The 17,483-nt window shown below is 38.5% G+C and overlaps 1 protein-coding gene across 2 annotated transcripts; it reads right to left on the bottom strand.

Annotated features, from left to right (window-relative positions):
- Positions 1–290: 290 nt before the first annotated feature.
- LOC131783951 (peroxidasin homolog) lies at positions 291–17,067 on the bottom strand. Of its 2 annotated transcripts, none has more exons than XM_066158555.1 (9): positions 16,512–17,067; positions 15,825–15,887; positions 15,026–15,067; positions 6,205–6,453; positions 4,994–5,266; positions 2,943–3,224; positions 2,336–2,470; positions 1,939–1,966; positions 291–1,067 (listed from the first exon to the last, which is right to left on the bottom strand). In XM_066158555.1, the coding sequence occupies exons 2-9, from the start codon at positions 15,880–15,882 to the stop codon at positions 812–814; spliced, it is 1,323 nt and encodes a 440-aa protein (XP_066014652.1). In that variant the 5' UTR covers positions 15,883–15,887; positions 16,512–17,067; the 3' UTR covers positions 291–811. The 2 variants fall into 2 exon arrangements, with proteins under 2 accessions (XP_066014652.1, XP_066014653.1); XM_066158556.1 differs by lacking the exon at positions 16,512–17,067 and adding an exon at positions 16,290–16,463.
- Positions 17,068–17,483: the final 416 nt, after the last annotated feature.

The raw sequence follows: 17,483 nt of genomic DNA, 5'->3' as shown, positions 1-17,483 counted from the left end.
GACCAGAGGGTAATGGACTCAGAATTTATGAGCGCTAATTGTTTCCTATTAGATGGATTAATGATGAACTAAGCCACGCCGGAATGCCATCGTTTATTTTGTCAAAGGCCTTGCTCATGTCAGGGTTATATGTAACTGCTCGTGGAAAAAACAAAATTGAAAAATGACTGAATGAGAATCCATTATTATATTGGCTCGACTAAGTGTCATTTTAGTCTATGGTGTCCTTCAAATCTACAGTTAAATCCAGACCAGCATTTTTTCTGCAATGAATGGAGTAAACAAAACGATTTTAGCTTATATAAGTTTATTGAAGCATTTAGGGGGTGTTTTACAACAAATTAATTATTCTTAATTAGATTAAGAAATATTACTTATACTAGGAACAACACTCACAAATTTACGCAGCATTTCTGACTTGATCAGTTATAAAAATTATCTCAACGGCAATTTCTTTTTTTTTGTTTGTTTGTTTGTTAGTTTTTTTTCTCTATCAGCCTACAGTCAATAACAACAACAAAGCACTGACAAGAGCACCAAATGAATAAACGGTAAACTAAGAAGTGCAAAAGTGAAGTAAATAAACAAGTTTTTCTTTCAAGGAAATTCCACTCAACCTCCATTTATAAACTATGAAAATGGTTATCATCACTACCAAAGCATTACTTAAATAAAAGTACAATAAAAACTACATCTTAAAATCAAAAGCTATGAAATATTGAGGCTGAAGTTCTCGAAATCTAAACTACAAATTACCACAGAGTGTTATAAGACTATAACCATGGAGGTTTAGCAATTTTGCTTTTAAGCCTCAGTCCTGCACAAGAGGAGCTGCTTCAGATGACTCCTCGCCTTCGTCATTTCCATTTTCGTCTGTATCCGCAGCAGTAAGTTGATTACCATCATACTCTTGTACGCCAGCCTCTCCTCTCCTCTTATCACTCTCAGAAGGGTGTGCTAGGCAACCTTCTTCTCCTGCTTTGATTCCGAGAGGTAAAGCTGTAGCACCATCGTCAATTGCAACCACAGCGTTCAGCTTATCCAGCTCAACTTCGTCTTCCCCTTCACTGAATAATTGCAGATGAAAATAAGACTTTAACCATCTGTGTTACCTATCTATCTTTTCCTTCTTTAAATCTGGTTTAACGTAACGTGGTAAAGATATCCTCTATATCTTCACTTTAATTTTTTTTCTTTTCATTTCATTTTTCATTTCATTTCCGCGTGCTTCAGAAAATTAACACTTGCCAATGAAAAAATTATTGAAATTATAGGTGAAGTTTGGATACTAATCTACTGAACCCGTTTTTTCGACGCATCGATCCAGAGAGGAGATTTTATTAAAAAAAAAAAAACGATTGGATAAACCTCCTTTGAAGATAAACTAGCGCCGACTGCGTTTTTCGGCAATTTACGTCATATAAATATCGTGCCTCCTACGCGAGAAATGAAATACTAACCAAAACCATCCGAATTATTGTCTACAATCAATATATCAAGTAGTATTTTAAATCGGTCTTCAAGACTCCGAATGTATTTCAACTGTATTTTTTGTAACAGAGTGACGAAGGGCCAAAGCTTCTCTTTCTCTTTACGAGTATGCCACCCACAACCCAGCATACTGGTAACAAAAAAAAAAAGATTCTAAACAAGGTGTCAAAGCAAGTGAAGGACGGACGAATCCAAAACAGAAAGAATGTTAGGAAACATTTGACTGCCATTTGATTAGAGCGGCTTCGAAAACTGCTGCTGCTTCGAAAGAAAAAAAAACCTTTATTTTGGTCAGTGTGCTCATAATGGTAAATATAATCGGTACAAACTGAAAAAACTGCGGCACTTACTTATCACTACTTTACTGAGACTTATTCAAGAGTTAGAAACTTCGGTAATAACCACACGTTCAAACAGTGAGCATTAAAAAAAAGAGAATTCACTTACTTCGGCCTAGATGGCACATGAGGTGGGGCTATTATCAAAGGATATGTGGAAAGAGATGAAAGAAATCGCCTCCTTGTGAGTAAGAATGACATCATTAACTAAGTTAAAGTTTGCGACTCAGAAACCAAGTGTAACTTGTATTTGACTCTGTTGTCAAACAACAGGAGAAGGAATAAGGTGGGTTATCATGGTAATTAGTTTCATATAATTTGTAACGTTTTTGTACTTTGATTAGCATTGGGCTTTGCCGGGACTGTAGAGGGACCTTCAAAATCAGCGCTGGAAATGCAGAATATGACCTGCTTTAAATAGCCCCTTCGTGCTCCAAAACACTGACCTATTAAAAGCCACAATCTGCCGTATGAAGACATTTTATTTTTGTATGGTAACATTTTACCTGTCTCACGGCGTTTTTTAATGTATGAAATGAGCGCCAATAGAAAAACGACAGCAGCCAAAGGTCCCCCAATGTAGTACCACTCCAGTGAGCTGCTGGAGGAAGATGAGCTGCTGGAGGGAGCCTCTGAATTTCCTGAAACATAATAATAGAAAAAAGCTTAGTAGGAAAGTAATTTGCTGGTCGGCATTAAAAATAAAAACTAAAATCACCAACGATCCAGATAGCGACGATCCAACAATTTACTACAATTTAGACAACGATCCAACAATTTACTTTGTTCATTGCTCGCGTTGGGTGACGGGGAATTACCCATGGAAAAACAGACGCAGATGTGTTAATTTACAAAAAACAAGCAGATAGAAAGAGAAAGATTGGTGAAAGAATTATAGAATATGTTTAACATGTATAACATACTGCTACTGTTTCAAATTCGTTTTGAAACAGTTTTCTTTCAAATTTAATTAATTTCAAATTTCTAGTTCCCAGAAGATCAAAAAACCACTGGAAAAGTTTGTGAGGAACTTAAAAAGCGGAGGTGTATTTTATAATAATGACCTTACATAGTTAATTACTAAAATTATATGTAGTTCCTTAAACAGCTTACCTTTGACATTTACTATCACAACAGAGCGAGCCACAGTTCCTAGCTTGTTACGTGCTTCACAAGAATATTCACCACTGTCCTCTTTCACAACTTCAGTAAGAGCAAGTTTACTCTTTTTCTCGTCTAATCGTGTTTCTATAACTGCTCTTTCTGTTATTCGCTCTCCATCTTTTTCCCACATTACGCTTATTGTTTCTTCGTTGACTTTGCAGGTCAATGCCAGGGCATATCCTTTAATAAGTGTTATGTATTTCTCTGAAACAACTCGAGCAGAGGCTTTTCCTACGTTGAAAAAGGGACAATTCGTTAGAATGCTAGTGTCACATTGAAACTTCAACTGCATCAGAAACACCCCCAAAAAACAAAATAAAACCAAAACAAAACATGGAAACGAAACGAGTCAAATGCGACCTCTATAGGAATGCTTCGGACAGGTTGCTTTAAATGCATCTAAAATCCATCTTCCCTTGTTCTTTTTTCTTCACTCTTGTGCAAAAGGACACAACAAGTGAGTCATGCACAGCGGTATCGGGTGTGATTTCAAGTAGATGATCGTACGTCTAAATTGTAAAGTACTACAACAACTTCATTAGGTGGTTTTCTGTCGCTTCCTGAGGAGAGTGGACTTACTACATTTTCTCGAGTGGACTTACAACATTTTCTCAAGCTGACACGGTGAAATTTCCAAGGATAAATTTTGGATATCATAGACGGAACTAGAATCAAGAGCTGTTATCACAATTCAATCGATAGAAAATACTTCATGGAAAGTCTGTCCATACGGTATTTTACGCACGAGTTGGTAGTATCGGAAATCGAACAGGTGTGCGCAGCGAACCAATGAGATTTCTGGTACAAACCGACTCGCTGTTTTCTCTTTTGTGTTTTTGCTCTGCATGCTTTCTATTCCGCATAATTCTCCACAGAGGTTCCTCAGTCATCTTTTGTAAGTAATTTGGTTTAATAAACAGTCCTGAAAGCCGATTTTTATAATGTTATAGACGGAAACTATGCCAGTGAAAGATTAATAAGGATAACATACGCTTTACGGGTGAAAAAGCACAATACACGGTTCCTCACACGTAAAAAAAGCGATGTGCGCCATTTGATTGCCTCACGGCTTCTTGGACCAGCTTGGGAAGAAAATTTTACTTCATGCTTTTTCAGCGTGTAAATCCGTAAATCTTGACTCTGTGATATTCTCCATCCTCATGGCTAAGTCACATTGCGATTTTAAAAAAGCCATAAATCAACTTTGTGAAGAGATCTAAAAGAATTGAGGATGCGAGGGAATTCTTTCGAATGCTTAATCGCTATTCGAACACCGACTTCGGTCACGGATGGAAGCGTATTCGCTTTTAGTAGTTTCCTCTGTTTTAGTTTTGTTGTTCAATGTAGAGAATACAATTGTGTGTCGTATGTAACTTTGGCTTTTGCATCTCGCTTACTTTTTGCTTTCTTCTGAGATTCTGGATCTCTCCGTCTCGGAATTCTCTTCTTCAGATTTTTCCAGCTTGAAAGTACATTGCATATCGTGAAGTATTTCGAATCAATCAACTCTCTATAGTGCCATCACCTGTCCTTTTTCTTCAGCGTTTCTTTCCTACCCAGATCTACGCAGTTCTTTGCATGTGTAATCATAAAGATCCAAGGGCATAAGTATTAAGCATTAATATCACCAGTTTTTTTGTAGGTCAGGCCCCGGTTGCTCGAAGGGTGGATAACACTATCCACTGGATAAAACTCTATCTGGCGGAGAACGCTTTTCGTTTTGCTACCACAGATTCACTGGATAAATATTTAGCCGTTAGATAGCGTGATCTGCCCTTTATACAAGTAGGCCGAGTTTACCTAAATTCTCTTCGCGCTATTCCTTTTCTCCGTCGCTATTGCCCATGGATTTACAAGTTCATTTTTCTGTCTTTATTTCTTCTCTCCCTATTTCTCTTATTCGTCTTCAACTTTATCATCGTCATTATCAACGTCACCATCGTCGTCGTACTCATTATCATCATCATCATCATTAATATCCTGATTATAACTGAACTTACCATAAACACGCAGAGTTGCTGAGGAACTGATTGTGTTTGCCTTGTTTTTCGCTGTACACTTGTAAGTCCCATTCATCTCTCTCGTGACACTTGGCGAAACTAGGATTGATCCTCCTTCGTAACCGGTTTGATTGATACCAGATGGCAGGTCACCATTATTAAAAGTCCAGACTAAGGTTGGTGTTGGAACACCTGAAGCTACGCAACTAAGGTTTACAGGGTATTCTTCGGTAACAAATTGGCTTATCGGAGGCTCGGTGATCTGGAGAGAGACTTGAAGTAAAAAGATCACCAAGCTAAACAAAGGGTCGCATTTTCCATTTTAACCCCATCTGCCCCCTTCCTTATCCAACCCTAAATTAACTAGTTTCAAAGTAAAAGCAAATTACGTTATTGCCAAGTCTATTTTTAAGCCAAGGTTATTTTGAAATTAGTTTTCTTCACTTTTGATATAGGAAGGTATAAGTCAGCCCAATGTGACATCAAAACATTCTTTTACTTCCTTAGAAGATTTCCTATCTTAATAACAGCCCAGGAGTTAACAACTTAGTTACCTATTTATTAATTTCTTCATTCTTTTCTTACTGGTTGTTAGGTTTAATATCAACACCATGGTCAAGAGTACCAGTTTCTCTAAGTTCAAACTACACATTTACTTTGAAGAATAGCCAAATAGTAATGGTTAAAAGGTTTGCATCAATGAAAAATTTACATGGATGTTTCGCTTTCCAACTTCAGTAATAAATACTTAAATAATAATGCACTGATAGCCAATTTGACATTTTTGAACTTCTAAAAATGTACATGAAATCATGACTTGTCAGCCATTGTTATTTAAGAAGCAGAAAAAGGGTAATTGAAAAAATTAAACGGACTTTTATAATAAATGCCGTGACAAAATATAGTGATATCTATAAAGTCAAAATTTCTCGACGCTCCAAAAAGCAATCAATTTAACTGCCCAAAAATTAATTACATGTCTGATCACGAAATTCATTTACATTCGATGTATAAGTTGGCATGTTCTCGCTCTTTAAATGTTATCATCAATTAAGTACTTTTTTTAATATTTTTAATCAATTTTGAAACTTTTGGGGTTTCAAGTCCTTAAATTGCATTTAGTATCATAGAAAAGATTTTATCCTCATCCAACAAAAGATCTAAATTGATTATCGACTCAAGTTCTTTCTGTATGTAAATAAGAACCGTACCTCCCGCCACTTCGATCCAGAAAGTTGAGTTTTTGCTTCCTTCGCTGTTTTTGGCGCTGCACGTGTATTGACCAGCATCTCCATAACTCACTCGATTAATTGTGAGAGTGTTGTTGTTACCAAGATTCACCCCATCTTTCGTCCAGAGTATCTCAGGTGTAGGGAAACCGCTTAGAGAGCAAATGAACTGAAGCGACGAGTTATAGGCAACCGACTGATTCTTGAGCTCAGGATTAATTTCAGGAGGACCTGGGCATAGAATTCAAAAGCACAATTCAAAAAAGGTGAAAGTTTGAAAAGAACAACAGATAATGAGAAGAGCAATAGAACTAAAATAAGTAAGTCAACATTTATTTTTCCATTCACTGTTTTTAGCGCTGCATGTGTATTGACCAGCAACGCCATAAGTCACTCGATTAATCGTGAGCATGTTCCTGGTATCAAGTAACTTTCCATCTTTTGTCCAGTTCACCTCTGGTTTAGGAAAAGCCCCCACGAAGCATTGAATTTGAAGTGTTGAATGTAACTTGACAGACTTCTCTCGCCGAGAATTTATTTCGGGAGGACCTTTTTAATTTTGACAAGAAAAATAATGATTTATATAAAACTTGATCCCCATCCCCTCCTATATTTTCTCCTTTTTCTTTATTTGATTTTTTATTCTCCTCCTTGCATTATCACACACGTAAATATTTTTATTCCCACCGCGCATTTCCTCAGATTTGGAAGTAGGCTATGAAAAGTTAATATTGACCAGAACTGAAATCTTTTTCTATCACTATTTGTTTCATAGAACCCCCGTTATTTATGACTTTATTTCTCAAGAGAATGTGTTTTTATTTGCTATTTATTTCCATTAGATCATGAAAATAGGTCCTGACAAGTTTTTTTGTTTCGTGACTCCCAAAAACTGTGTTTGCGACAACATCAATTGAGAAATTCGCTTGTAGCCTTCTACCCGCAGAAGGCAAATCCATATATTGAAACGTTCTTAGACCTCTGTAAACTAGAGACATTGCGTGATGTTGAGGGGTCAAATATTTACACTGAATCTGTGACCCTCAAACGGATCACGTACTCGTACATGTAACGTCCGGAAAATGTCACGCATGTATAACACCGTAGGCACACCTAGCGAATTCTATCCACTGGCTTCAATAGTAAAGAGACGACTTATTTGTTATACGTATATGAGCAAGCTTATTTACCCTACTTGAAAAATTCCATGATGAAGTCTACTATTGTCAGACGAAAAGTGTGGGGGATAAATACAAGTTTTACTTTCTCAGTTCGTGCAGTGATGCTCACTGGCTTGTTCCGTCAAAAACGCTTTTAATGTGAAGTCACGTCGACCTCGACAGAAAAATTAAGCTCACCCTGTCATAATCAATGGCTTGATACCGTAAGTATCAATTTAGGTACATCATTAGGCTTTGATCACAATAATGAAAAAACTGTGCTTTTCCTCACGCTCGCCACATTTATTCTTTGGAAAACTATTTTACTGGGGGGCGATGTCGTTTACCTTGGCACGTCTTGACTCTCACCGACGAAAATTATCGAGGTGAACCTCATGAAATTCTTGTCAAATGTTTTAAAAACTTTGTTTACCCCTGATTTGCATGCAGAAAAAAAAGGCAAACTCCGAACGGTATTTCAAAACATTTTATTAATTGGTCAATTTATGAACTGTTTTATGGCAGCCCGAGGAAAAAGGCAAAACTGAAACCACTGGCGTATCGGTCAAATGAATTCCAATTTTTTCAGCAAGGAGTTGGTAAGTTCATTTTTCCCGGTAAATTTAAGTGGGGGTCAATTTTTGGTGACAGCCGAAGATAGACGTCTCTGAAACTCTTAAAAAGTTTACAATTACATTGTTAATCCTATGTAGTGTAGGTGTATCAGTTGTATTACGTCTTCATAGTGATGCCATATCAGAAATCGAGTGTCTAAAAAGCCCTCAATTCAGCCCAACACTCGAATTGATAGATTTACGATGGTGCAGTTGTCTTGTTCATTTGTAACTAACTTTAGAACCAAATCTCGTGAACAAAAACATTCGATAAACAACCATACATGACATGTTTGGATCATTTAACAAAATAAAATATGTAAGACAGTGGTGCAGTCTGTATTTCTCCCTTTCTCTATAATTACTTTCAATGCTTATGTTAACATTTGGTTACGGTAAACTCATTAAGTTGGTATTTGGCGCGATGCCCCAGGGTTTGCAATAAACTTATCGAGACACGCTTTTGAGAGCAAAAATATAATTTGAAGACGATAATGCGATGGGAATCCGTGCCAGTCTGTCTTTACCTTTATTTCCATGTTGATGGTTTCCAGACAGACCCCGTCCTTTATGTGCAAACACTCTGGCGTGCATAATCAGTTAATGAACAAATTCAAAATACACAAACTATAGTTTAAAAACAACATTTTAAGCCCCTCCTTTTTAGGAACAAACCGTAACAAATTTAACTTATGAGTCTTAGTAGCTTTTCAAGCGAATTATGCAGCAGAAAAGGCCTTCCTAAAAACTCACTCTCACCTTCAGATCGGGTAAGATTGAAATGGCCTGCTCCTTATTGGTTCCCTAACCAACATCAAGGACCAATAGGAATAATGGAAACCCGGTCCTCAAGCCAAACGATCTACGTATAAAAAGGTCACAGAAGCAATTTCCACTCGGGAACGGAATTGAGAACACCACTCTACCTTTCCCTGAAAGACCTTGCTCTTACAACAACATCTTCAAACAACAGCTGAAGAGACTCGTGAAGAGTCGAAACCGTCGATATCGTTGTAGCCACTATAAACAGTTGCACCAATGTCCGCCTTTGACAACCCTCTAGCGGAATACCTTACACAAAGTCTTGGTGAAGAAGACGAAAACGATATCTCACGAAAAAAAACATGTAAATTGGCAACCGCTCAAAGAAAAGCACTCGGCAAACATTATAAAAAAAAACAGTGACAAAATAGCCAAATTAAGGAATGAGATTTCTGACTTAAGAGTCTATTTATATACTTGCAAATAAAATAGGTGGAAAGTATAAGTGTGCTTGTTAAGCAGTATACTATCTAGATTGACGATGAATAAACACGTGGGCAGACATTATGAACTAATTGATTCACACCCCCGAGCACGCATTGATACGGGAACTTTAGAATGTGATGCAATCATATGCGAGTAACGCAACGGTGACATGACATCCCCCTCGTCAAAAAAATAATATACAGAGAGAGATATGCAAATACAAACAAATAGTGTCTCCGGAGTTCAAGATAAAATTAATGTGACCCATTGTTCAATAATGACAAGATAATGACAAGAAAAAGAAGAAAAATGTTCCAAAAAGAAGGCACTGACGATATGGAGGTGCTCTTGTAAGGTTGTACTCTGTTAGCCCACATTCTAGTAACGTTCGTTGTCACTAAACTTCTTTGGCTTTCGGGTCATTGTCTGTTAAACAATTTACTGGGATGCCGTGGCGGGCAAAGTGGACTTTGGTGAGCACGACGATGGTGGTAGATTGAGTGTTAATCAGCTGGTCCAACTCATAGAAATCACTGTAATGGTCTACGGTGACTAGGTACTGGTTATGTTGGAACTCAAATATATCTTGCGAGATGAACTGCCAAGGTCTTGTAGGGACAGGAGGGGATAGTATGGTCAGTGGCGGCTTGCTTTCCAGACTGGGAGCAGGTAGGGCATGACTAAAAACACGCTTCTATGTGAAACGAAGTCAATATTCTACTCCTCTATGGCAGAAGTGGATTTTGCTATTCCTTCCATGCAGCTTGTGGATGTTTTCTTCCAAGGTGGAGATGATATTCTTGATGATATGGACATCGAATGGCTTTATTGAGGGTCTGAGAAGGGTTTAAGCAGCTCCGTATTTTCCCGGTTTGGTGAGGGTTGGTTCTCGCTTTCGGTTCAGATATCCTTACCAGCTTGCCAGTGGTTTCATACGCATCCAGGGCCGCTTTGATCGCATCCAGCTTTGAAATCGGCTCGCAATGATTGGGGGCATGGATGGGTTTGACATCTGGATCCTGGTTAAGACCGACGGGTGGGCCGCGGAAGCTTAGATCTTGAAAAAGTGAGCTCCAGTTCTTGGAAATGAATTCCGGAGTTCAAGTCCCTGGAGTAGGCCAGACTCGCATTGACGTATCTGGAAGTGGTGGAGGGGGCCCAGCTGCTTATACCTGATGGCTGTCAGGTTCAGTCGTTAGTGGCTGGGGAGGGTTACTTGTGGAACATTTCCTTATGAAGTCCGCACGTAGAGGCTTGGAGGGCAAGTTGACCAATGGGTCTGATTGGTGGACTGTCATACAGTAATTGATGGTAGAATCTTGGCCCAAGGCATGCTGGAGAGGTGGCAGGATAGAAATGTGTTTCAAGAGACTGCAGAATCTATTTGGAAAGGAATTTGCGCTCTGCAGTTTGAGTTTGGTTTTTCCAAAAGAAGCAAGACGAAATGACCTTTGTCAGAGGATGGGGCCGTTGTAGTGACGCCAGTGTTAGGGGTTGCCCGCTTGAGAGGGTGAAGCAGTTCTCATACTGTATGCCTTCCTTGGGAAGGGTGTAGAAGTGCTCTTCTTGTTCCACCAATCTCATGTGTTCCCGTCTGGGACTCGGTGGGGTAGGTTTATGGGAGGCAAGTTTGGAGGCTCGGTTGTCTTTGGCTACTTGTTGACAGACGCTTGCAAAGTGATCAGTTTTGTGAGAACAGCTACAAGTCTGGCCTGAAGCTAGGCATATGTCACGGTAGTGTTGCCACTTGGTGCCTCAGAAAAAGCAAGATCTGTTAGGGTAGATTCCAGGTCTTGGTTTGCCCGGAGGTTTTTTGACCGCATTCGTGGAAGTGGGAGAGTGAACTTGTTCTTCTGTGGTGGAATTAACCAAAAGCTTGTTTGTATGTTATGCCCCCTCAAACGATATAGCTTGATTCACCACGAAAGTCGAGGTTAAAGGGGGATCCTCCGGTTTCCGTTGGCCATATCTGTGAAATTTGTTTTCTCGGGGCGATTGAAGAACTCGTTGAGACCGAAGAGAAACTTACCCCTAATAAATGCTTCCGCGTTCACGCCAAACGATCATCGTCCGGCGGCAGTATGTACAGCGTTTCTTACATTGAAATGGAGGTTTGGTCTGCTTGTGACATTTTTGCTCAGAAGTGGTAGCGGTCTTGCATCAAACTACATGCACCAGTGTAATGTTCTTTGATTTTTTGAAGCCAAATCCAGTGTTTTCAAGCATCATCGTTCGGTATCTTGGAAGCTATTTCGCTGTGTAGGGTGTCCCACTCAGTTGCAGGAATTGTTAACTCGAAGGGTCTCCTAGCGACGATGTAGTGGTCCCCAGTTTCGGTGAGTCTACTTTTAGCGGGGTTTCTGTAGCCTTCGAGTAAATATTAATCATGAAATCTGGTCTCCCAGTAACGGTTATGGTCACAGTTTGGTTGCACGGTTTGTACATCGAGGATAGACTTTTCGTGCTTCGGCATGGTGCAATTGTGAAATGTTGATGAAGATTTGAGATGTAGCCGTGGAAGCTATTCAGTGGTGCAGTTTGTGTCTACGAGAGGCTGGCTCGCTGTAAAAACCGGTCCTGACACCATGTTAAGCAGTATACTTTTCAGTATTACAGTATTTCTTGTCGAAGAATGAACACACGCGCAGCCATGATAAACTCATTTATTCACACACGAGCGCACGTTGATACGGGAACTTTAGCATGTGATGTAAATGTGCGCGAGTAACGAAACGGTGACATGACATGTTCTCTGACTCTAAAAAAGCTGGCTTTAACAACAGCGGAAACAGAACAAAAAGGATAAGACGCAAAGAGCGTAGACATGCTTTAAAATATAGGCTTTCAGCCAAAGAAAGGGAGACAAATGAAACATTCCTAAAATATCTCACAAACTATCAAATTTTTGACAGACAAGTCAGCATGCTAACAACGGTCTCAAATTCATTTCAATGCCCGTGACAAACGAATGGATAATTAGGCAACAACTCTTGCAAGAACTTGAACAATTTGCATTGCTTCCACTGACAAAACAAAGAACCACATCCGTTTCAGGTTAATTCCAACTGGATACCACCGGTTCAGCCTTGTAATGCCCTTGAGAGCAATTAGTAAAATGTCAAACCACAACTTGCAGAGCTTACTGTAACTAAGCCAAAAAATAATTCGTCGTGCAATGAGGTTGTGGCTTTAAAAGAGTTGAAAAACCATTTTGTGTTAAACCTCAAAAAAGTAGACAAAGGTATAACAGTCATCACGAATAACCACAACCTCTCAAAGCACCGATAGTGAAAAACATGCAGAAAAGGGTTAATGAGATCATTGAAAAAATGCGTCAGGGCAAACACATTGATGACATAACCAAGAGATGGCTTTCACAAACTCCCAATCCGCCTAGTATACCAATATTCTATAAGCTCACGAAAATACACGTACCGGTCGGTAGATCTATAATCTCAGGTTGCCACGGCCCTACCGAGAGAATACCCTCTTTCGTGGAGACACTGTCCCAGCTTATGTTGCAATTGCAACAATCCTATACGAAGGATGCCACTGCTTTTTATCATTTTCATAGAAAAGACAAAGGTAGGCAGAGATACTATTCTTGTATCAATGAACGTTTCTAGCTTGTACACAAATATACCTCAAGAAGAAGGAACGAAGCATACGAAAAGTTCAACAACCATAACGCACCGATCCCAACGCACTACCTCAGGGAAATGCTTGGCTTAATCTTTCAAGAAAATTTGTTTCAATTCAATGGGGAGAACTTCTCCCAAACGAAAATGGGCAGTGTCATTTGCCAGTATTTCCATGGCGGAAATTGAAATGAAATTAATCCAATAAAGCGAAACCAGGCCAAGAGAATGGAAACCTTACGTTGATGACACCCTTAGGGATTAAAACAGAGAAGAAATACATGATTCATTAAACGAGCTAACTTTTTCCATCCTACTATCAAATTCACGGCAGAAATAGCAGAGAACCAAATCTCATTCCACGATACCACAGTGTTTAGAGGAGAGATTCGCAAAAAATCCAACTTGGACATCAAAACCCATTACAAGGCGACCGAGACCTTCCAATCTACGCACCTCGCTTCGTGCCACCCATCAGGCGTTAAACATGGTTTCATTAAAGGCAAAGCAATCAGATTGCTTAGAACAAACTCTCCGAAAGAAATATTAGAGGAGGGCCTTCTAAAATTCAAACAACGCTTCAAAACAGGAGGGTACCTAGAAAATATCATAGAAAGGTCTCTGTCAGGGGTCAACTTTGCCTCTAGGCAATTGGCTCTTACGCATACACAAAAGCCAAAAGGTCACAACGTACACTCGGCAGTTAAAGATTTAAAACAAATATCGATGGAACATCGGAGTCAGCCCTTGCTGATAGCAATCTTTACAAAACCTCCGATCATCTCTAACACAAAGAGAAAGTCACGCTTGTGAGAGGAAAATTTTAATTTGAAGGTTACAATGCAACGCGACCACAAAAGCCACATGGAGAGTCCATGCCAATCTGTTCTCACCTTTATTCTCGGGCTTAGAAAACCTCGAGTGACATGATTTGGGCGCTACTTAGTAATGAGAAAATGATAAAACAAAGTAGGCGTTACAGATAAATTAAAATCTGGGATATCGGTTGGTATGGCTTCATTTCTCAGGGCAGGGAAATTTTTTAGTTATCTATGGGTTTACAGGGACAATAGTCGATAGGCTTTTGACCAATAAGAGCGTACGTATGTATGTAACAGACTGATTCTTGAGCCCAGGATTAATTCCAGGAGGACCTGGGGATGGAATTAACAAACACAATTCGAAAAAGATGAAAATACGAGAAAAAAAGGAACAGAAAATGAAAAGAGTAACTTGAAGAGAAAAAGTAAAGCTTGCTTCATTTTTTCCTTCACTATTCTTAGCGCTGCATGTATATTGACCAGCGTGTTCATAAGTCACTTGTTTAACGGTGAGCTTGTTCGTGGTATCAGGTAGCTTTCCATCTCTCGTCCAATTCACCTCACAAGACAGTTCACTTGAAGGATTGAATTAAATTTGACAGACTTCTCTCGCCGAGAATGTATTTCAGGAGGACCTTTTTAATTTTGAACAGGAAATAATGATTTATTTAAAACTTGATCCCCATCCCCTCCCCCTCTACTTCTTTTTAACCTTCGTTCAGAAACTTGGTGCAACTCTCTTTCTCTCCCCAGCTCTCCCCTGCTGTAGAAATCAAAGTTTGTAGCCATGATTTTCACCTAGGAAAAAATACTTAGCACCGGCTCGCGAAAATCACACCTGTTTTACATGAAACTATAATGATCTTTCTTTTCCTGCTAAAGAAAAATTGCCTTTCTTTCTTTGTGACAAAATGTATATCTAGCGTCTAATCGGTTATAATGAAACTCCTGCAGAAAAAATTAAATGTTTTTAATTGAGTGCGAGCCATGTTTTTTTTTTTTTTTTTTTTACAAAGAAAATGGGGGTAAGTTTCCAAAATCTCGAGGTCTTATCAACTAAGTCGAAAATGTAAAATAGCTACCATAAAGATTTTCTAAGCTAACGTTTCGACCGTTAACGCCTCGTCAGAGCTACCACTCGAAACGTCAACTTTGATAATTTTTACGGTGGCCGATCAAAATTACCAACTCTGTTAGTAAAACCAAAGTCTATTAAACAAATAGTTTGACGTTTAATAAAAGGACAGTTGAAGGATATCTGTGCAGCATTTTCTACCAAAAAATGAATCCTTTACTTTCTCCTCATACATAAAAACACTTACATATACAAGGCCGTGATTCCTGAGTTCTTGAGCAGTTAAATTCTAGAAGTAAGGTTATCCAGATAATCTTTTAAAAGTAATAAACGGTTGGAGATTAAGTCATCTTATTTCTGTTAAAGAAAACATCGCTTGAAAATATCTGCTGAAGGTTCCTGCTTAATTATCATGGCAATAAAGCGGGTAAGTTTCTAAAGAAACTGGTGCTGCGTCGGTGGGAGAGTATAGCAGTTAATTTAGTGTTAATAACTGAGTTGAAAACGTAAATTAAAGTAAATGAGAGGAAAGACCGTAGACTGTCATATGCTGTTTAGAATGATTAGGGATTATGATTATGGCAGTCTGTGGCCTTTCCTTACATGTGGGCGGTTCGGAAAGCCGCAAAACACTAGAACAAAAATTTATCTTCCAAATCGGCACCCTTAATCCCCACGGAATCAACGAGCGCTTTTAATTCAACTAGTTTACTTCTGTTTTCTCGTCACCATATTCCCACCAATGGCGTAGCTCCACTTTCTGCATGTAAACCCACACACAACCCACAATTCCTGCAATCGCTCTGACGAAGGGCTAACGCTCGAAACGTCAGCTTTTTTACCCTTTACGATGGCTAATTTACTTTTCCAACTCAGTTTTTAACACTAAATTACCTGCTATCATTGCAATATATACATAAGAATTTATCCATTTGAATAAAAGCTTATAAATGCTGTATAGCTTTTTGAAGTTGTAAAACAATGGCAAAAACCAGCCATTGCACTTTTGAGTCACAGATTATCAAAAACTCCCTCTTGTCACTTACCGACTCTTTGCCGGTACTGGTTGCATTCTTTGCAGACACTCCAAGATGACCACGCCATACAACCTTTGAAAAGATTAAGTTTTGCGCAAAGAATCATATGTTATATTATCACTCTACCTATGCTATTTACTTCCTTTGCTGCATTAATCTGCTGCTTGTCACAAAGGATACCAAAATACGTAACTATTAGAGTCGATATTCCCAGTTCCTAATTTCCAAGGAGACTTCCAACTAACATCTTCATGTTAAAAAAGATTGATGGCTTGAAGCTTTTAATCACCCAAATTACAGCTCCCTATTTATAAGCCTCATTCGTGTTCTCTCAACATCTGTCACGGATTTATTATTTATAAAGACAAGGAAAATGACACTGTTTTGTATTGCTCAAATGGATGACTGTGCAAAAATTTTAAAAGAAATAAACTAGGATTTTAACGTTGTCAATTTTTGATTTTCAAGTTTTACCAGTCGAAGGCCGAGGCTTGAAACGTTGAAATTCACTTCATCTCTATGCAACTTCAAATTCACTTCATCTCTATGCAACATCTTTGTCCATAAATCGAATGATACTCAGAGAAGAGTACCCCGTCCGAATCCCTCTATTAAGATCCATTCGTTTGTTCAACCATCTTTATCGACCCTTTATCCTGCCTACTGATAAATGATAGTTCAAGCATGGCTACTTACAATCTGTTATATCAGTTCGGATGAGGATGTTAGGTGAACATGAAAAGAAAGATTCACATTCGGTGAGTTAATAAGTGGCCTAATATAGCCTTGGGATACTTGACTACACACATCATTAGCTTAACAAACAAACTGAACTCGTCGCACTCACCCGCTTATGAATCCGGGAAGAACGTCGTGAAAGAGAAAAACGATTTTGAAAAGATGTTAATCCATTATCTATTCATTTGTTTATTTGAACCAACCAGTTTGTTTAATTTGGTATGCCAATATTTTAGAATTTGTTAAATCAAACAAACAATCAGCCAAATATGACTGATATCTGATGATAATTATACAAATATCGTTTATTACAGAACTTAGGTACTGATTTTATACTAATATTTTTCACATCAGTAAAATCGTTTAGATAGTAACATTGTAACATTTACAGCTATCACTAACTGTCATTGATAAACACGCAGATAATTCTTTACTATTTACGATTGCAATTTGCCGATCAGTAATCAGCCGGTGCAGAGAGTCAATAGTGTATATTAAGCCACAGGAGAGTTCTTTATTTATAGGAACAAATGATATTGATAGTTACCTTCTTTTTGGGCTAGACAGAAAAGATGAGATAAGAAAGGAGGAGCAGTTAATGATCTAAATAACATAGCTTAAGTTATGAAATAACAATTCATCGTAAAACTCTACCCCCCTTTTTTTTTAGGAAAGGAATTAGGTTCCAGTACTTTCTCAACACATGGAAAGCGAACATTAGCGCCTAAATTTATATTTCCCAGGAAAGGATGTGATGTTGGAAAAAGGTTCTTCAGAAACTTAAGAGAAAATTATCAAGGATGGGTTGCATTTCTAAATTTCTGTTTAACCTCCTTCACGCCGGTTTCGCGTTAAGGGTTTGACTGATTTTATGCGTGATATGACCAGCCCTTGAATTACTTGTGTTAAACTTTGTTTTATTTCTGTTCT

The sequence above is a fragment of the Pocillopora verrucosa genome, chromosome 11 (genome assembly GCF_036669915.1).
Source record: "Pocillopora verrucosa isolate sample1 chromosome 11, ASM3666991v2, whole genome shotgun sequence".
NCBI lineage: Eukaryota > Metazoa > Cnidaria > Anthozoa > Scleractinia > Pocilloporidae > Pocillopora > Pocillopora verrucosa.
The sequence above is the reverse complement of the archived record's forward strand: the minus strand, read 5'-3'. Positions and strand labels throughout refer to the sequence as shown.